Genomic DNA, 22694 nt, shown 5'->3' on the forward strand with positions numbered 1-22694 from the left:
GCGAAAATTTACGGGAAAAGAAGGCACAAGGCCTCATCACGGAGCAGTCAGAACTTTTCTGCGACAACACTGCCCCAGCTCCGATCTCAGAAGCGTCGACCTCAACCTGAAAAGGTAGAGCAACATCAGGCTGACGCAACACAGGGGCAGAGGAAAAACGGCGCTTAAGCTCCCGAAAGGCCTCCACAGCGTCAGGGGACCAATCAGCAACATCAGCACCCTTCTTAGTCAAATCGGTCAATGGCTTAGCAATATCCGAAAAACCAGCAATAAATCGACGATAAAAGTTAGCAAAGCCCAAAAATTTCTGAAGACTCTTAAGAGAAGAGGGCTGCGTCCAATCACAAATAGCTTGAACCTTGACAGGATCCATTTCAATGGAAGAGGGAGAAAAAATATATCCCAAAAAGGAAATCCTCTGTACCCCAAAAACACACTTAGAACCCTTCACACACAAAGAATTAGACCGCAAAACCTGGAAAACCCTCCTGACTTGCTGGACATGAGAGTCCCAGTCATCCGAAAAAATCAGAATATCATCCAGATACACAATCATAAATTTATCCAAATAATCGCGAAAAATATCATGCATAAAGGACTGGAAAACTGACGGAGCATTTGAAAGACCAAAAGGCATCACTAAATACTCAAAGTGGCCCTCGGGCGTATTAAATGCGGTTTTCCACTCATCCCCCTGCCTGATTCGCACCAAATTATACGCCCCACGAAGGTCAATCTTAGAGAACCACTTGGCCCCCTTTATGCGAGCAAACAAATCAGTCAGCAACGGCAATGGGTATTGATATTTTACAGTGATTTTATTCAAAAGCCGATAATCGATACATGGTCTCAAAGAGCCGTCTTTTTTTGACACAAAGAAAAAACCGGCTCCTAAGGGAGATGACGATGGACGAATATGTCCCTTTTCCAAGGACTCCTTTATATATTCTCGCATAGCAGCATGTTCAGGCACAGACAGATTAAATAAACGACCCTTTGGGTATTTACTACCCGGGATTAAATCTATGGCACAATCGCACTCTCGGTGCGGAGGTAATGAACCAAGCTTGGATTCTTCAAAGACGTCACGATAGTCAGACAGGAACTCAGGAATTTCAGAGGGAATAGATGATGAAATGGAAACCACAGGTACATCCCCATGAGCCCCCTTACATCCCCAGCTCAACACAGACATAGCTCTCCAGTCGAGGACTGGGTTGTGAGATTGCAGCCAAGGCAATCCTAGCACCAAATCATCATGTAGATTATACAGCACCAGAAAGCGAATAATCTCCTGGTGATCCGGATTAATACGCATAGTTACTTGTGTCCAGTATTGTGGTTTATTATTAGCCAATGGGGTGGAGTCAATCCCCTTCAGAGGAATAAGAGTCTCCAAAGGCTCTAAATCATACCCACAGCGTTTGGCAAAGGACCAATCCATAAGACTCAAAGCGGCGCCAGAGTCGACATAGGCGTCCGTGGTAATAGATGACAAAGAGCAAATCAAGGTCACAGATAGAATAAACTTAGACGGTAAGGTGCAAATGGAAACAGATTTATCAAGCTTTTTAGTGCGCTTAGAGCATGCTGATATAACATGAGTAGAATCACCACAATAGAAACACAACCCATTTTTCCGTCTAAAATTCTGCCGCTCGCTTCGGGACAGAATTCTATCACACTGCATACTCTCTGGCGACTTCTCAGTGGACACCGCCAGATGGTGCACTGGTTTGCGCTCCCGCAAACGCCTATCGATCTGAATAGCCATTGTCATGGACTCATTCAGACCCGCAGGCACAGGGAACCCCACCATAACATCCTTAATGGCATCAGAGAGACCCTCTCTGAAAGTCGCCGCCAGGGCGCACTCATTCCACTGAGTAAGCACAGACCATTTACGGAATCTTTGACAGTAAATTTCCGCTTCATCTTGCCCCTGAGATAGGGACATCAAAGTTTTTTCTGCCTGAAGCTCCAAATGAGGTTCGTCATAAAGCAACCCCAAGGCCAGAAAAAACGCATCCACATTGAGCAACGCAGGATCCCCTGGTGTCAATGAAAAAGCCCAGTCTTGAGGGTCGCCCCGGAGCAAGGAAATCACAATCCTGACCTGCTGTGCAGGGTCTCCGGCAGAGCGAAATTTCAGGGACAAAAATAATTTGCAATTATTTCGAAAATTCTGAAACCCAGATCTATTCCCCGAGAAAAATTCCGGCCAAGGAATTCTCGGCTCAGATACAGGTGCATGACAAACAAAGTCTTGCAAATTTTGTACCTTCGTGGCGAGATTATTCAAACCTGCAGTTACACTCTGAAGATCCATTACAAACAGGTGAACACAGAGCCATTCAAGGGTTAAGAGGAGGTAAGAAGCAGCTAGACAGCAATTAAGGGCTAGGCAGCAAAACTCTGAGGGGAAAAAAAAAAAAAAAAAATTCCCTTAAACACTTCTTTTTCTCCTGCTTCAGCCCAAACAATTAACACTTTGTGGCCCGGTCAAACTGTCATGTTCTCAATGGCAAGAGAACATAGCATCAGCATATATAGGAACTAGCTCTTGGAAGATGGGAACTGAGCTGACCATGAACTAAACCTAACGCACAACTAGCAGTGGCCGGGTAGCATGCCTACGTTGATTCTAGATGCCCAGCACCAGCCGGAGAACTAAATAATGCTAGCAGAGGAAAATATTAGTCCTAGCTCACCTCTAGAGAAATACCCCGAAAGGAGACAGAGGCCCCCCACATGTATTGGCGGTGAATTAAGATGAAATAACAAACGTAGTATGAAAATAGGTTTAGCAAATTTGAGGTCCACTTACTACATAGCAGAAGACAGAAAGGACACTTTCATGGTCAGCTGAAAACCCTATCAAAACACCATCCAGGAATTACTTTAAAACTCTGGCATTAACTCATAACACCAGAGTGGCAATTCCTGTTCACAAGAGCTTTCCAGACACAGTAACGAAACTACAGCTGTGAACTGGAACAAAAATGCAAAAACAAACATGGACAAGAGTCCAACTTATCTAGTAGTTGTCTAGGAGCAGGAACAAGCACAGAGAGGCTTCTGATAACATTGTTGACCGGCAAGCAACTAACAGAGCAGCAAGGTTATATAGCGACTCCCACATCTTGATGGGAACAGGTGAACAGAGAAGATGAAAACACCAGTTCAATTCCACCAGTAGCCACCGGGGGAGCCCAGAATCCAAATTCACAACACCTCCCATAGAGAAAACATGTGAGCCCTGCTCCTCCAACCCTCCCATAGAGAAAGTATGTGAGTCCTGCTGCTCCAACCCTCCCATAGAGAAAGAATGTGAGCCCTGCTCCTCCAACCCTCCCATAGAGAAAGTATGTGAGTCCTGCTGCTCCAACCCTCCCATAGAGAAAGTATGTGAGTTCTGCTCCTCCAACCCTCCCATAGAGAGAACATGTGAGCACTGCTCCTCCAACCCTCCCATGGAGAAAACATGTGAGTCCTGCTCCTCCAACCCTCCCATAGAGAGAACATGTGAGTCCTGCTGCTCCAACCCTCCCATAGAGAAAACATGCGAGTCCTGCTGCTCCAACCCTCCCATAGAGAAAACATGTGAGTTCTGCTCCTCCAACCCTCCCATAGAGAAAACATGTGAGCCCTGTTCCTCCAACCCTCCCATAGAGAAAACATGTGAGCCCTGCTCCTCCAACCCTCCCATAGAGAAAACATGTGAGTCCTGCTCCTCCAACCCTCCCATAGAGAGAACATGTGTCCTGCTCCTCCAACCCTCCCATAGAGAAAACATGTGAGTTCTGCTCCTCCAACCCTCCCATAGAGAAAACATGTGAGTCCTGCTCCTCCAACCCTCCCATAGAGAAAACATGTGAGTCCTGCTCCTCCAACCCTCCCATAGAGAGAACATGAGTCCTGCTTCTCCAACCCTCCCATAGAGAGAACATGTGAGTCCTGCTCCTCCAACCCTCCCATAGAGAAAACATGTGAGTCCTGCTCCTCCAACCCTCCCATAGAGAGAACATGCGAGTCCTGCTCCTCCAACCCTCCCATAGAGAGAACATGAGTCCTGCTCCTCCAACCCTCCCATAGAGAAAACATGTGAGTCCTGCTCCTCCAACCCTCCCATAGAGAAAACATGTGAGCCCTGCTCCTCCAACCCTCCCATAGAGAAAACATGTGAGTCCTGCTCCTCCAACCCTCCCATAGAGAAAACATGTGAGTCCTGCTCCTCCAACCCTCCCATAGAGAACATGTGAGCCCTGCTCCTCCAACCCTCCCATAGAGAAAACATGTGAGTCCTGCTCCTCCAACCCTCCCATAGAGAAAACATGTGAGTCCTGCTCCTCCAACCCTCCCATAGAGAGAACATGTGTCCTGCTCCTCCAACCCTCCCATAGAGAAAACATGTGAGTTCTGCTCCTCCAACCCTCCCATAGAGAAAACATGTGAGTCCTGCTCCTCCAACCCTCCCATAGAGAAAACATGTGAGTCCTGCTCCTCCAACCCTCCCATAGAGAGAACATGAGTCCTGCTTCTCCAACCCTCCCATAGAGAGAACATGAGTCCTGCTCCTCCAACCCTCCCATAGAGAAAACATGTGAGTCCTGCTCCTCCAACCCTCCCATAGAGAGAACATGCGAGTCCTGCTCCTCCAACCCTCCCATAGAGAGAACATGCGAGTCCTGCTCCTCCAACCCTCCCATAGAGAGAACATGCGAGTCCTGCTCCTCCAACCCTCCCATAGAGAAAACATGTGAGTCCTGCTCCTCCAACCCTCCCATAGAGAAAACATGTGAGCCCTGCTCCTCCAACCCTCCCATAGAGAAAACGTGAGTCCTGCTCCTCCAACCCTCCCATAGAGAAAACATGTGAGTCCTGCTCCTCCAACCCTCCCATAGAGAACATGTGAGCCCTGCTCCTCCAACCCTCCCATAGAGAAAACATGTGAGTCCTGCTCCTCCAACCCTCCCATAGAGAAAACATGCGAGTCCTGCTCCTCCAACCCTCCCATAGAGAACATGTGAGCCCTGCTCCTCCAATTCTCCCATAGAGAAAACATGTGAGCCCTGCTCCTCCAACCCTCCCATAGAGAAAGCCTGTGAGTCCTGCTTCCTTTACCTCTCATAGAGAGAACCTGTGAGTCCTGCTCCTCTGACCCTCCCATAAAGCCTGTGAGTCCTTCTCGTCCAACCTTCCCATAAAGAAAACATGTGATTCCTGATCCTCCAAGCCTTCCATAGAGAAAGCCTGTGAGTCCTGCTCCTCCAACCCTCCCATAGAGAAAGCCTGTGAGTCCTGCTCCTCCAACCCTCCCATAGAGAAAACATGTGAGTCCTGCTCCTCCAACCCTCCCATAGAGAAAGCCTGTGAGTCCTGCTTCTTTTACCTCTCATAGAGAAAACCTGTGAGTCCTGCTCCTCTGACCCTCCCATAAAGCCTGTGAGTCCTTCTCGTCCAACTTTCCCATAAAGAAAACATGTGAGTCCTGCTTTTCCAACCCTCCCATAGAGAACATGTGAGCCCTGCTCCTCCAACCCTCCCATAGAGAAAGCCTGTGAGTCCTGCTCCTCCAACCCTCCTATGTAGAAGGCCTGTGAGTCCTGCTCCTCCAACCTTCCCATAAAGAAAACATATGAGTCATGCTTTGCAGCCCTCCTATAGAGGAGGCCTGTGAATCCTGCTCCTCCAGCCCTCCCATAGAGAAAGCCTTTGAGTCCTGCTCCTCCAACCTTCCCATAAAGAAAGCCTGTGAGTCCTGCTTTCCAACCCTCTTATAAAGAAAGTCTGTACGTCCTAATTCTCCAACCCTCCAATAGGGAAAGCCTGCTAGTCTTGATTATCCAACCCTCTGATAGAGAAAACTTGTGAGTCCTAATTATCCAACCTCCGATAAAGCTTGTGAGTCTTGATTCTCCAACCCTCCCATAGAGAAACCTTGTGAGTCCTGCTGCCTTTCAGGGCTTATATACAGGATTCTATAATGTACCGTATATACGCATTCTATGCTGTATATAAGCCTCCGACCTGGAAGAACTGAAAAATAAGTTTTATTATACTCACCTGCGGGGCCGTCCGGTCCGATGGGTGTCGTTGGTCCTGGTCCATCGCCTCCCATCTTCTTATGATCACCTATTTTTCTGTTCTTCCAGGACTCACAGGCTTTCTCTATAAATGTGTAGATATGGAGGACTCACAGGCTTTCTCTATAGATGAGTGGCGAAGGAGGACTCACAGGTTTTCTCTATAGATATGTGGATAAGGAGGAATCACAGGCTTTCTCTATAGATGAGTGGATAAGGAGGACTCACCGGCTTTCTCTATAAATGTGTGGATAAGGAGGAATCACAGACTTTCTCTATAAATGTGTGGATATGGAGGACTCACGGGCTTTCTCTATAGATGTGTGGAAAAGGACGACTCACAGGATTTCTCTGTAGGTTAGTGGGGAAGGAGGACTCACAGGCTTTCTCTGGGTGAGTGCAGATTGAGGACTCACAGGCTTTCTGTTTACGTGAGTAGGGAAGGAGAACTCGCAGGCTTTTTCTATAGGTTAGTGTGGAAAGAGGACTCGCAGGCTATCTCTGTAGGTGAGTGTGGAAGGAGAACTCGCAGGCTTTTTCTATAGGTTAGTGTGGAAGGAGGACTCGCAGGCTTTCTCTGTAGCTGAGTGTAGAAGGAGGACTCGCAGGCTTTTTCTATAGGTTAGTGTGGAAGGAGGACTCACATGCTTTCTCTGTAGGTGAGTGTGGAAGGAGGACTCGCAGGCATTTTCTATAGGTTAGTGTGGAAGGAGGACTCGCAGGCTTTTTCTATAGGTTAGTGTGGAAGGAGGACTCGCAGGCTTTCTCTGTAAGTGAGTGTGGAAGGAGGACTCACAGGCTTTTTCTATAGGTTAGTGTGGAAGGAGGACTCACAGGCTTTTTTTATAGGTTGGTGTGGAAGGAGGACTCGCAGGCTTTTTCTATAGGTTAGTGTGGAAGGAGGACTCACAGGCTTTTTCTATAGGTTAGTGTGGAAGGAGGACTCACAGGTTTTCTCTATAGGTTAGTGTAGAAGGAGGACTCACAGGCTTTCTCTGTATGTTGGGGGAAACGGGCCTCACAGGCTTTTTCTGTGGCTTCTGGCTGTAGTGAACAGTTGTCTTAAGTGAAGCGCCTGAATCCCACTACAGAGTCAGCTTATCCCGGAGTTCATCATCTCGGAGTTCCAATTTGAATAGAGTATTGTTGTGAATATGACCCTGACAATGAGGGATAATAAGTAGGAAGATATAGGGACGTGGTGCCCTTTTATTAAGTGACAATCGTGTGTACACAGATCTTACGACATCACAAAGCCGCCAACATCATGAGCGATGTACCTCATTAGCGGCATTCTGTGTCACTCGGTTTTCTCCGTAGTTGGACTGTTACGAGCGCTGGCGGACCGCTATTATCTGTGGATGATGATAAGAAGTGGAAAATATACTGCTATCTGAAGGACATGGCTGCGCCGGCTCCTCGTAGAGAGCGCTCGCTGATAAGGCTTTGTGTCATTCAGAATGGAGGTTGTAAGTCCTTCTGGACGTTATCAGACCCTGACCTCAGTGGACAATTCCTACAATCAGAACATGGAATATAACGTGGCGTAGGATTGCGGTCCCTGTATAATGTTCTGCAGACACCTCCTGATCGTGACATGTACAAACAAGGACAATGCAAATAGCTGAACACATCTGATATATCAGGGGATTTCTCCAAATTTAGCACAAAATGCCACTTTTATTGACCCCTTGATGACACGTCTTTTACTCAGTAGAGTCCCTCTGGCTGTTATGACCTGCTATAAATGTGATATATAGCCAGCTGCTGTAATCACCTCCAGGAACTAATATACTTGGATTTGCTTCAACCATCTTCTTCAAAACCCACCAAAGATTTTCTATGGAGAGTAAGTGAGGCGAAGGTGATGGCCATTCCAGAAGCCTTGATGGACTGCGATGTATGCGTGGAACCATTGTCCTGTTGATATTTTTAGCATACCATTGTACTAGTGACTCAAACTTTTGTGCTTCACAAAAGACTTTTCAGCAGTCTCATTATCATCACAGACAGGACTACTATAAAAGGTTAAAACACAGCTAAAAAAGACCCTTCTACTATTTTTACAATTCAATATCAATAAAAAGGGGTGCTTCCTATAATTCTCAGCTGCAGCTGGCAGATGTCTACAACCAGTAGAGTCAGATACTCAGATCCAAAGGAATTTTAAGTGATTCCCTAAGTGGATGTTTATAACATAAACATGAAGTTAACATTCCAATATAACATTCCCATGTCTGTATCCAGTGACATCTGACATTTACAATCCTCAAAAGGAACTTCCCAGGCATAATGCCAATCACATGTGAAAGGGAATTATCATGCATATAGCACACTAGATGGTGGCCCGATTCTAATGCATCGGGTATTCTAGAATGTGTATGTAGTTTGTTTATGAAGATTTTAGAATAATACAATGAATACATAGAATTCGGCCGGCCGGGCGCGACCAATTAGCGAACCGTGGTTCAAATCCCGCGCCAATTCGCGGCCGGAGTGCGCGTGTCACTGATTGTTCGCGGCCGGCCACGTAGTATATAGCACAGCCACGTAGTATATAGCACAGCCACATAGTATATAACACAGCTCACGAAGTATATAACAGCCCACGTAGTGTATAATACAGCCCACGTAGTGTATAACACAGCCACGTAGTAAATAACACAGCCCACGTAGTATATTGCACAGCCACGTAGTATGTAGCACAGCCACGTAGTATATTGCACAGCCCTCGTAGTATATTGCACAGCCCTCGTAGTATATTGCACAGTCACGTAGTATATTGCACAGCCATGTAGTATATAGCACAGCCCACGTACTATATAGCAAAGCCCACGTACTATATAGCACAGCCCACGTACTATATAGCACAGCCCACGTCCTATATTGCACAGCCCACGGACTATATTGCACAGCCCACGGACTATATTGCACAGCCACGTAGTATATAGCACAGCCACATAGTATATAACACAGCTCACGAAGTATATAACAGCCCACGTAGTGTATAATACAGCCCACGTAGTGTATAACACAGCCACGTAGTAAATAACACAGCCCACGTAGTATATTGCACAGCCACGTAGTATGTAGCACAGCCACGTAGTATATTGCACAGCCCTCGTAGTATATTGCACAGCCCTCGTAGTATATTGCACAGTCACGTAGTATATTGCACAGCCATGTAGTATATAGCACAGCCCACGTACTATATAGCAAAGCCCACGTACTATATAGCACAGCCCACGTACTATATAGCACAGCCCACGTCCTATATTGCACAGTCACGTAGTATATTGCACAGCCATGTACTATATAGCAAAGCCCACGTACTATATAGCACAGCCACGTAGTATATAGCACAGCCACATAGTATATAACACAGCTCACGAAGTATATAACAGCCCACGTAGTGTATAATACAGCCCACGTAGTGTATAACACAGCCACGTAGTAAATAACACAGCCCACGTAGTATATTGCACAGCCACGTAGTATGTAGCACAGCCACGTAGTATATTGCACAGCCCTCGTAGTATATTGCACAGCCCTCGTAGTATATTGCACAGTCACGTAGTATATTGCACAGCCATGTAGTATATAGCACAGCCCACGTACTATATAGCAAAGCCCACGTACTATATAGCACAGCCCACGTACTATATAGCACAGCCCACGTCCTATATTGCACAGCCCACGGACTATATTGCACAGCCCACGGACTATATTGCACAGCCCACGGACTATATTGCACAGCCCACGTCCTATATTGCACAGCCCACGGACTATATTGCACAGCCCACGGACTATACTGCACAGCCCACGGACTATATTGCACAGCCCACGTAGTATATAGCAATGTGGGCACCGTATCCCTGTTAAAAAAAGAATTAAAATAAAACATAGTTATATACTCACCTTCCGTTGGCCCCCGGATCCAGGCGAAGTGTTTACCGATGCTCCTCGCACGCTCCGGTCCCAAGAGTGCATTGCGGTCTCGCGAGATGATGACGTAGCGGTCTCGCGAGACCTCTATGTCATCTGGCGAGATCGCAATGCATGGAGCAGTCATCGGACCGTCGCGAGGAGCGGGAAAGGCCTGTTCTGGATCTGAGGGGCCGACGGACGGTGAGTATATTACTATTTTTTATAATTTTTAACATTAGATCTTTTTACTATTGATGCTGCATAGGCATCAATAGTAAAAAGTTGGTCACACAGGGTTAATACCAGCGTTAACGGAGTGCGTTACACCGCGGCATAACGCAGTCCGTTAACGCTGCCATTAACCCTGTGTGAGCGCTGACTGGAGGGGAGTATGGACTGTGGGCACTGACTGCGGGGAGTAAGGAGCAGCCATTTTGCCGCCGGACTGTGCCCGTCGCTGATTGGTCGTGGCTGTTTTGCCACGACCAATCAGCGACTTGGGATTTCCATTACAGACAGACGGAAGTGACCCTTAGACAATATATATAGTAGACTAGATGGTGGCCCGATTCTAACGCATCGGGTATTCTACAATATGTATGTATGTACATAGCAGCCACATAGTATATAGCATAGCCCACGTAACACAGACAGCCACGTAGTATATAGCACAGCCACGTAGTATATAGCAGCCACGTAGTATATAACACAGCCCCCTTAGTATATAATACAGCCATGTAGTATATAGCACAGCCATGTAGTATAAAGCACAGCCATGTAGTATAAAGCACAGCCACGTAGTATATAACACAGCCCACGTAGTATATAACACAGCCCACGTAGTATATAACAGCCCACGTAGTATATAGCACAGCCACGTAGTATATAGCAGCCACGTAGTATATAGCAGCCACGTAGTATATAACACAGCCACGTAGTATATTACACTGCCCACGTAGCATATAACACTGCCCACGTAGTATATAACACTGCACACGTAGTATATAACACAGCCCACGTAGTATATAACACAGCCCACGCAGTCTATAACACATTAGTATATAACACTGCCCACGCAGTATATAACCCTGCCCACGCAGTATATAACACTTCCCACGCAGTATATAGCACAGCCCACGCAGTATATAGCGCAGCCCACGCAGTATATAACAGCCCATGTAGTATATTACACTGCCCACGTAGCATATAACACTGTCCACGTAGTATATAACACTGCACACGTAGTATATAACACAGCCCACGCAGTATATAACACATTAGTATAAAACACTGCCCACGTAGTATATAACACTGCGCACATAGTATATAACACTGCCCACGTAGTATATAACACTGCCTACGCAGTATATAACACTGCCCACGCAGTATATAACACTGCCCACGTAGTATATAACACTGCCCGCGTAATATATAGCACAGCCTACATAGTATATAACACTGCCCACGTAGTATGTAGCAGCCACGCAGTATATAACACAGCCCAAGTATTATATAGCAGTGTGGGCACCATATCCCCTTTTAAAAAAAAATAATAAAATAAAAAATTGTTATATACTCACCCTCCGGTGACCCCCGGATCCAGGAGAGGCTTTTAGCGATGCTCCTCGCAACGTTCCAGTCCCAAGAATGCATTGCGGTCTCACAAGATGATGACGTAGCGGTCTCGAGAGAGCGCTACGTCATCATCTCGCGAGACCGCAATGCATGGCCCGGAGCGTCGCGAGGAGCGGGAAAGGCCCCGGAAGGTGAGTATATCACGATTTTTTATTTTTTAATTATTTTTAACATTAGATCTTTTTACTATTGTTGCCGCATAGGCAACATCAATAGTAAAAAGTTCGTCACATAGGGTTAATAGCAGCGTTAACAGAGTCTGTTACACCGCGTTATGCCGATGTGTAACGCAGTCGGTTTAACGGACTGCTACAACAGTATGTGGGTGGCGGGCGCTGACTGGAGGGGAGTATGGAGGGGGCGCTGAGTGCAGGGGAATAGGGAGCGGCCATTTCGCGGCCGGACTGTGCCCGTCGCTGATTGGTCACGACCAGCTGGCCGCGACCAATCGGCTACTTGGGATTTCCGTGACAGACAGACAGAAAGACGGAAGTGACCCTTAGACAATTATATAGTAGATATACACTGCTTAAAAAAAAGTATATAAATGATACTTACAGTGCGTTTATGTTGCGTTATACATTTCCAGTCCCATCGTGTTTCGCCCCTCTTGTTATAGGGCTTCATCAAGGGACAGGTTTATGGACAACATAGCAGCCTTCATAGTCTAGAATTCATTCCACACTGTGAAGGCTGCTATGTTGTTGAGAGTGGGAATGTTTCCTCTAGTTCTTGTCCAAGTTTGCACACACTGCAGCAGGGATGTTGGCCCACTCCTCCATACAGATCTTTTCCAGATCTTTCAGGTTTCGGGACTGTTGCTGGGCAACATTGAATTTCAGCTCCCTCTAAAGATTTTTTATTGGGTTCAGGTCTGACGACTAGTTAGGACACTCCAGGACCTTTGAAATGCTTCTTACAAAGCCCACTCATTATTTGCCGTGGCTGTGTTTTTCGGGTCATTGTCAAGCTGGAAGACCCAGCCACGACCCATCTTCAAGGCTCTCACTGAGGGAATGAGGTTGTTAGCCAAAATCTCACAATACATGACCCCATCCATCCTCCATACAATAGGGTACAGTTGTCCTGCCCCCTTTTCAGAAAAGCACTCCCAAAGTATGATGTTTGCCCCACCATGCTTCACTGTTGGGATGGTGTTCTTGGGGTTATACTCATCCTTCTTCATCCTTATATTATAATTGTGTTCTCACTAGGCGCTATTGAAAAGTGGCAGAAAACTAATAATGACTTGCCAAATCGCATAATCATCTACCGGGATGGGGTTGGAGATGGACAGCTACAGATGTTGTTTGACTATGAGATCCCTCAACTGCTCTCTTTATTTAAAGAGCCCCCAGCTACATACAGGTATGGCGGCAAAATTTAAAGGGGACTATCACCAGGTCAAAAGTGGGCAGTTTTTGCTCTTATTTTATTCACGTGATGTCCTGATTCTACAGGTTGTTTTTTTTTTTTAATGCGCCATACTTTTTCAGAGATATGGTCCTGTTTATTTAGTTCTCATTTTTATGGTCTTCATAAAGGGGTGTGGCTCACAGTGTAAAAACACAGAACATAAAGACACGCCCACAGAGATCCCGTGAGCCACGCCCCTCTAGCAAAGAACGGTCAAACTAAATAAAGAGACCTATACCTGTGGAACCGTATGATGGATTTAAAAAAAAAAAATATTGCTTAGTATTGGAATGAGCGGGAATACACGTATAGTAAAACTGGACTCTTTTCGCCTGGTGACAGGTCCTCTTTAATGTGCAATGATGTACAGTGTTGCTTGTTCTCAGCTTTATCTTTGATCCTCCATATTACAGGAGAAGGTTCGGCATTTCTGTGTATGGTGGTTTCTGACAGGTCAAGCGCAATTTTTTTATATTTATGCCATGCTACTATAAAGAGGACGAGTGACTTGTTAAAAAAAAATTGTGTCAAATTCTTTGCAAGAATTTTGAGTTCCCCTGATTATAATGCTGTTTTCCATTTTGAGCAGCGTCCCTCCACTTTCACACCTCTTTAAAAAAGAACTGCCAATCACAGCTCTGCAACTAATCTAGCAGTCTCAGATGCTGCTGAGCTGTGATTGGCAGCTTCTTACAGAGAGGGGTGAAAGTGCACGCCACCCCCAGAGAAAACTGGAGAAACTCCCAGTTGAGCTACAATCAGAGATTTCACATGCTGTGCTCCAGAAGATACAAATGTGAATATCTCCGTAGAGGATTGACACAGCTCCAAATTGAAAAGAACCGCAGAATCAGGGGAGCTCAGGGATTTTTACAATATATTTCAGTTGCAGGTCCTCCTTAAAGGAGGTATACCCATATTAAATAGTGATGTTATACCATCACTTTTGTGATCTGTGATCATCTGAACTCTGAGATTGTATTGATTCTGAGAATGAACTGGGGAATGTTTATTTTACTTTTAAATGTCACCATTTGCTTTAGTAGTGAAATAAAACTTGGGAAATAAAACCAAGTGTGGTGAAGTGGTGGTAAAAATAGCAATTCCAGCATTGTGTTTTGGGTTTTATTTTTGTGGTGCTCATTATGCAGTAATAACCTCGGGACATGATTCTTAAGGTCAGTTCATTTACAGAGATATTTGTATAGGTTTTTTAGTTATTTTAGTGGCTTAAAAAAAAAATCTGAATTTTGTAAAAGTGAAATAAAATTGGTTTCCCTTTTCTGAGACTCCTAACTTTAAAAAAAAAAAAAAATTGTCGATAAAGCTGTATGAGGACTTGTTTTTTGCATGCCGAGCTGCAGCTTTAGGCTGTGTGCACACGATGCGGATTTAGTGCGGATTCGCAACGTTTTTTTCTGCGCAGAAACGCTGCAGTTCCGCAAAGTGATTTACAGTATAATGTAAATCAATAGAAAAAAAAAATGCCGTGCTAATGGTGCGGAAAAATCCGCATGAAAACTGCTGCGGATCAAAAGAAGTAGCATGTCACTTCTTTTGTGGGGAACTGCAGCATTTCTGAACCCTTCCATTATAGAAAACCGCAGGGGTAAAAAACACAGAAAATCCGCATAAAAAACGCAGAAAATCCGCACCTGCGTTTTCTGCCAGGAGATGCAGATTTTGTGCCGAAAATTCTGCACCCCAATCCGCAACGTGTGCACATGGCCTCAGAGGTGTCATTTTGCGATAAATAGGAAATTTTGATCACTTTTTATTGCAATTTTGGGCAGATTTGTGGCAACATAAAAATGTCAATTTTGACAATTTAGTTTGTTTTTTCCTTTACAATGTTTACGTAATGCATTAGATCATTTTATATCTTGATAGATCATACTTTTATTAATGCACTTTTATTTTATTTATGTTTTTTATTTCTTCAATACTAACGGGAAAAGGGAGGTGTTTAAAATTATATCTAATATATAAAGCTGAATGTGTGTATGTCCGGGATTGGCATCTGAACCGTCGCAGCTACAGCCACAAAATTTTGCACAGTCACACGTCTGGACCCCGAGAGCGTCAAAGCTATGTTGTGAGGTGAAATTTTAACCCCGCACTTTCCAATTCACCAAACAATTTTGCCCCTATCTACATAATGGGGAAAAAATGAAAGGAAAAGTGTTGGAGGCAAATTAACAGCGGCCAGATGTGAACAAGGGGGACTTAAAGAATGAGAGCGATGGCGCCAAAGAGTATATACCGTACAGTTACTAAGGTGGGGCCCCGACATGGGATAATCACACCACCACCACGGGGATATGAACACACACACAAAATGCGCCACACACTACCACGTGCTCGAACACATATACCACCCTCAGCACACATTTCACCACACATACACCAACCTCGCCACATAACAGTTGAAACACAAAAGTCGCCGCTCAAAACTCGCCACGCGCAAAACTCTCCACATGCAAAACTCGCCACACATGCAAAACTCACCTCATGGAAAACTCGCCACACGCAAAACTTGCACACGCGGAAAAATTGCCACATGCACAAAAGTTGCAACACATGCAAAAGTTGCCTCACACAAAACTTGCACATACTCAAAAGGCACCACACATAAAACGCGCCACGCGCAAAACTCGCCATGCGCAAAACTTGCTGCACACAACTTGCTACACTAACCTGTCACATGCAACTCGACACACAAAAAGTTGCTACACGCATGTCGCCACACAAAACTCATCTCACAAAAGTCGCTACATGCATGTCGCCACACGCAACTCAACACACACAACTTGACACACGAAACTCGCCCTAAAACACACACAAGTCTGGTATTATCCTTCAAAAATAAAAATCTGATTAATAAGCTGACAAACTACAAGAGCAACAAATGTACCTTATAGGAAATACGGCAGCTGTCAGTCACATGACCAGTCTATTATGTGTATGTGATAGCTAATATATACTGCCAGGGGGAGGGCTTCCTGTTGGCTGGGTGTCATGATTCTCAATGGCGAGAGAACATAGCCCAGCATATATGAGAACTAGGTCTTGGAAGATGGAAACTATACTGACCATGAACTAAACCTGCCGCACAACTAGAAGTGGCCGGGTAGCATGCCTACGTTTTTTAACCCTAGATGCCCAGCGCCAGCCGGAGAACTACCTAATCCTAGCAGAGGAAAAGACAGCCCTGGCTCACCTCTAGAGAAATTTTCCCAAAAGGCAGACAGAGGCCCCCACATATATTGGCGGTGATTTTAGATGAAATGACAAACGTAGTATGAAAATAGGTTTAGCAAAATCGAGGTCCGCTTTCTAGATAGCAGGAAGACAGAAAGGACACTTTCATGGTCAGCAGAAAACCCTATCAAAACACCATCCAGAAATTCCTTTAAGACTCTAGCATTAACTCATAACACCAGAGTGGCAATTTCCGATCACAAGAGCTTTCCAGACACAGTAACGAAACAGCAGCTGTGAACAGGAACAAAATGCAAAAACACACAAGGACAAAAGTCCAACTTAGCTGGGAGTTGTCTAGTAGCAGGAACAAGCACAGAAGGCTTCTGATTACATTGTTGACCGGCAAGAAACTGACAGAGGAGCAAGGTTATATAGCGACTCCCACATCCTGATAGGAGCAGGTGAACAGAGGGGATGATGCACACAAGTTCAATTCCACAAGTGGCCACCGGGGGAGCCCAGAATCCAATTTACAACAGTACCCCCCCCTCAAGGAGGGGGCACCGAACCCTCACCAGAACCACCAGGGCGATCAGGATGAGCCCTATGAAAGGCACGGACAAGATCGGAGGCATGAACATCAGAGGCAGTGACCCAAGAATTATCCTCCTGACCGTATCCCTTCCATTTGACCAGATACTGGAGTCTCCGTCTGGAAACACGAGAGTCTAAGATCTTTTCCACAACGTACTCCAACTCACCCTCAACCAACACCGGAGCAGGAGGCTCAACGGAAGGCACAACCGGTACCTCATACCTGCGCAACAATGACCGATGAAAAACATTATGAATCGAAAAGGATGCAGGGAGGTCCAAACGGAAGGACACAGGGTTAAGAATCTCCAATATCTTGTACGGGCCGATGAACCGAGGCTTAAACTTAGGAGAAGAAACCCTCATAGGGACAAAACGAGAAGACAACCACACCAAGTCCCCAACACAAAGCCGAGGACCAACACGACGACGGCGGTTGGCAAAAAGCTGAGTCTTCTCCTGGGACAACTTCAAATTGTCCACCACCTGCCCCCAAATCTGATGCAACCTCTCCACCACAGCATCCACTCCAGGACAATCCGAAGATTCCACTTGACCGGAGGAAAATCGAGGATGAAACCCCAAATTACAGAAAAACGGGGACACCAAGGTGGCAGAGCTGGCCCGATTATTGAGGGCGAACTCCGCCAAAGGCAAAAAAGCAACCCAATCATCCTGATCCGCAGACACAAAACACCTCAAATATGTCTCCAAGGTCTGATTAGTCCGCTCGGTCTGGCCATTAGTCTGAGGATGGAAAGCAGACGAAAAAGACAAATCTATGCCCATCCTAGCACAGAATGCCCGCCAAAATCTAGACCCGAATTGTGTCCCTCTGTCAGAAACGATATTCTCAGGAATACCATGCAAACGAACAACATTTTGAAAAAACAGAGGAACCAACTCGGAAGAAGAAGGCAACTTAGGCAAGGGAACCAGATGGACCATCTTAGAGAAACGGTCACACACCACCCAGATGACAGACATCTTCTGAGAAACAGGCAGATCCGAAATAAAATCCATCGAGATGTGCGTCCAAGGCCTCTTCGGGATAGGCAAGGGCAACAACAATCCACTAGCCCGAGAACAACAAGGCTTGGCCCGAGCACAAATGTCACAAGACTGCACAAAGCCTCGCACATCTCGTGACAGGGAAGGCCACCAGAAGGACCTTGCCACCAAATCCCTGGTACCAAAGATTCCAGGATGACCTGCCAACGCAGAAGAATGAACCTCAGAGATGACTCTACTGGTCCAATCATCAGGAACAAACAGTCTACCAGGTGGGCAACGATCAGGTCTATCCGCCTGAAACTCCTGCAAGGCCCGCCGCAGGTCTGGAGAAACGGCAGACAATATCACTCCATCTTTAAGGATACCTGTGGGCTCAGAATTACCAGGGGAGTCAGGCTCAAAACTCCTAGAAAGGGCATCCGCCTTAACATTCTTAGAACCCGGTAGGTACGACACCACAAAATTAAACCGAGAGAAAAACAACGACCAGCGCGCCTGTCTAGGATTCAGGTGCCTGGCAGACTCAAGGTAAATTAAATTTTTGTGGTCAGTCAATACCACCACCTGATGTCTGGCCCCCTCAAGCCAGTGACGCCACTCCTCAAAAGCCCACTTCATGGCCAAAAGCTCCCGATTCCCAATATCATAATTCCGCTCGGCGGGCGAAAATTTACGGGAAAAAAAAGCACAAGGTCTCATCACGGAGCAGTCGGAACTTCTCTGCGACAACACCGCCCCAGCTCCGATTTCAGAAGCGTCGACCTCAACCTGAAAAGGAAGAGCAACATCAGGCTGACGCAACACTGGGGCGGAAGAAAAGCGGCACTTGAGCTCCCGAAAGGCCTCCACAGCATCAGGGGACCAATCAGCAACATCAGCACCCTTCTTAGTCAAATCAGTCAATGGTTTTACAACATCAGAAAAACCAGCAATAAATCGACGATAAAAGTTAGCAAAGCCCAAAAATTTCTGAAGACTCTTAAGAGAAGAGGGTTGCGTCCAATCACCAATAGCCTGAACCTTGACAGGATCCATCTCGATGGAAGAGGGGGAAAAAATGTATCCCAAGAAAGAAATCTTTTGAACCCCAAAAACACACTTAGAACCCTTCACACACAAGGAATTAGACCGCAAAACCTGAAAAACCCTCCTGACCTGCTGGACATGAGAGTCCCAGTCATCCGAAAAAATCAGAATATCATCCAGATACACAATCATAAATTTATCCAAATAATCGCGGAAAATGTCATGCATAAAGGACTGGAAGACTGAAGGGGCATTTGAAAGACCAAAAGGCATCACCAAATACTCAAAATGGCCCTCGGGCGTATTAAATGCGGTTTTCCACTCATCCCCCTGCTTGATTCGCACCAAATTATACGCCCCACGGAGATCAATCTTAGAGAACCACTTGGCCCCCTTTATACGAGCAAACAAATCAGTAAGCAGTGGTAACGGATATTGATATTTAACCGTGATTTTATTCAAAAGACGATAATCAATACACGGCCTCAAAGAGCCGTCTTTCTTAGACACAAAGAAAAAACCGGCTCCTAAGGGAGATGACGAAGGACGAATATGTCCCTTTTCCAAGGACTCCTTTATATATTCTCGCATAGCCGCGTGTTCAGGCACAGACAGATTAAATAAACGACCCTTAGGGTATTTACTACCCGGGATCAAGTCTATGGCACAATCGCACTCCCGGTGCGGAGGTAGTGAACCAACCTTGGGTTCTTCAAAAACGTCACGAAAGTAAGACAAGAATTCAGGAATCTCAGAGGGAATAGATGATGAAATGGAAACCAAAGGTACGTCCCCATGAGTTCCTTTACATCCCCAGCTTAACACAGACATAGCTCTCCAGTCGAGGACTGGGTTATGAGATTGCAGCCATGGCAATCCCAGCACCAAAACATCATGTAGATTATACAGCACCAGAAAGCGAATAACCTCCTGGTGATCCGGACTAACACGCATAGTCACTTGTGTCCAGTATTGTGGCTTATTACTAGCCAATGGGGTGGAGTCAATCCCTTTCAGAGGTATCGGAGCCTCCAGTGGCTCCAAATCATACCCACAGCGTTTGGCAAAGGACCAATCCATAAGACTCAAAGCAGCGCCAGAGTCGACATAGGCGTCCGCGGTAATAGATGACAAAGAACAAATCAGGGTCACAGATAGAATAAACTTAGACTGTAAAGTGCTAATTGAAACAGACTTGTCAGGCTTCTTAGTACGCTTAAAGCATGCTGATATAACATGAGTTGAATCACCACAATAGAAGCACAACCCATTTTTTCGTCTAAAATTCTGCCGCTCGCTTCTGGACAGAATTCTATCACATTGCATATTTTCTGGCGTTTTCTCAGTAGACACCGCCAAATGGTGCACAGGTTTGCGCTCCCGCAGACGCCTATCGATCTGAATAGCCATCGTCATGGACTCATTCAGACTCGCAGGCACAGGGAACCCCACCATAACATCCTTAATGGCATCAGAGAGACCTTCTCTGAAAATCGCCGCCAGGGCGCACTCATTCCACTGAGTAAGCACAGACCATTTGCGGAATTTTTGGCAGTATATTTCAGCTTCATCTTGCCCCTGAGACAAGGACATCAAGGCCTTTTCCGCCTGAAGCTCTAAATGAGGTTCCTCATAAAGCAACCCCAAGGCCAGAAAAAACGCATCCACATTGAGCAACGCAGGATCCCCTGGTGCCAATGCAAAAGCCCAGTCTTGAGGGTCGCCCCGGAGCAAGGAAATTACAATCCTGACCTGCTGTGCAGGGTCTCCGGCAGAGCGAGACTTCAGGGACAAAAACAATTTGCAATTATTTTTTAAATTTTGAAAGTGAGATCTATTCCCCGAGAAGAATTCAGGCAAAGGAATTCTAGGCTCAGACATAGGTGCATGAACAACAAAATCTTGCAAATTTTGTACCTTTGTGGCGAGATTATTCAAACCTGTAGCTACACTCTGAAGATCCATTTGAAACAGGTGAACACAGAGCCATTCAAGGATTAGAAGGAGAGAAAGAGAGGAAGGCTGCAGTATAGGCAGACTAGCAAGTGATTCAATTAAGAGCACACTCAGAACTAGAGGAGAAAAAAAAAAAAAAATTGTAGCAGACTTCTTTTTTCTCTCCTTTCTCAGCCAGTAATTTAACCCTTTTTTGGGCCGGTCAAACTGTCATGATTCTCAATGGCGAGAGAACATAGCCCAGCATATATGAGAACTAGCTCTTGGAAGATGGAAACTATACTGACCATGAACTAAACCTGCCGCACAACTAGAAGTGGCCGGGTAGCATGCCTACGTTTTTTAACCCTAGATGCCCAGCGCCAGCCGGAGAACTACCTAATCCTAGCAGAGGAAAAGACAGCCCTGGCTCACCTCTAGAGAAATTTTCCCAAAAGGCAGACAGAGGCCCCCACATATATTGGCGGTGATTTTAGATGAAATGACAAACGTAGTATGAAAATAGGTTTAGCAAAATCGAGGTCCGCTTTCTAGATAGCAGGAAGACAGAAAGGACACTTTCATGGTCAGCAGAAAACCCTATCAAAACACCATCCAGAAATTCCTTTAAGACTCTAGCATTAACTCATAACACCAGAGTGGCAATTTCCGATCACAAGAGCTTTCCAGACACAGTAACGAAACAGCAGCTGTGAACAGGAACAAAATGCAAAAACACACAAGGACAAAAGTCCAACTTAGCTGGGAGTTGTCTAGTAGCAGGAACAAGCACAGAAGGCTTCTGATTACATTGTTGACCGGCAAGAAACTGACAGAGGAGCAAGGTTATATAGCGACTCCCACATCCTGATAGGAGCAGGTGAACAGAGGGGATGATGCACACAAGTTCAATTCCACAAGTGGCCACCGGGGGAGCCCAGAATCCAATTTACAACAGCTGGGGATTTATCAGGCTGCCAATTTAGCTTACAAATACTGAGGTAAAAATACTGACCAAATAACGTGTGAACGAGGTCTAATACAGGAGGAGATGACATACAGATATATACTATATACAGGAGGAGATGACACACAGGTATATACTATTTACAGGGGAGATGACACACAGGTATATACTATATACAGGAGGAGATGACACACAGATATATACTATATACAGGAGAGATGACACACAGGTATGTACTATATAGAGGAGGAGATGACATACAGGTACATACTACATACAGCAGGAGATGACATACAGGTATATACTATATACAGGAGGAGATGACACACAGGTATATACTATATACAGGAGCAGATTACCTACAGGTAGTGTATACAGGAGGAGATGACACACAGATATATACTATATACAGGAGGAGATGACACACAGGTATATACTATATACAGGAGGAGATGACACACAGATATATACTATATACAGGAGAGATGACACACAGGTATGTACTATATAGAGGAGAAGATGACATACAGGTACATACTACATACAGGAGGAGATGACATACAGGTATATACTATATACAGGAGCAGATTACCTACAGGTATATAGTGTATACAGGAGGAGATGACACACAGATATATACTATATACAGGAGGAGATGACACACAGGTATATACTATATACAGGAGGAGATGACACACAGATATATACTATATACAGGAGAGATGACACACAGGTATATACTATATAGAGGAGGAGATGACATACAGGTACATACTACATACAGCAGGAGATGACATACAGGTATATACTATATACAGAAGATGACACACAGGTATATACTATATACAGGAGCAGATTACCTATAGTATATACAGGAGGAGATGACATAC

The 22694-nt window shown here is 45.4% G+C and overlaps 1 protein-coding gene across 2 annotated transcripts in view; it reads left to right on the forward strand.

Annotated features, from left to right (window-relative positions):
• The window catches only part of PIWIL4 (piwi like RNA-mediated gene silencing 4), a 260422-nt gene that overhangs the window by 223618 nt on the left and 14110 nt on the right, over positions 1-22694 (forward strand). For both annotated transcript variants that reach the window (XM_077298444.1, XM_077298445.1), the window contains exon 18: positions 12863-13016. In XM_077298444.1, the coding sequence (XP_077154559.1) occupies positions 12863-13016 (154 nt within the window). The remainder of the gene's footprint in view (positions 1-12862; positions 13017-22694) is intronic.

Source organism: Ranitomeya variabilis, chromosome 3, assembly GCF_051348905.1.
Source record: "Ranitomeya variabilis isolate aRanVar5 chromosome 3, aRanVar5.hap1, whole genome shotgun sequence".
In the NCBI taxonomy this organism is placed as follows: domain Eukaryota; kingdom Metazoa; phylum Chordata; class Amphibia; order Anura; family Dendrobatidae; genus Ranitomeya; species Ranitomeya variabilis.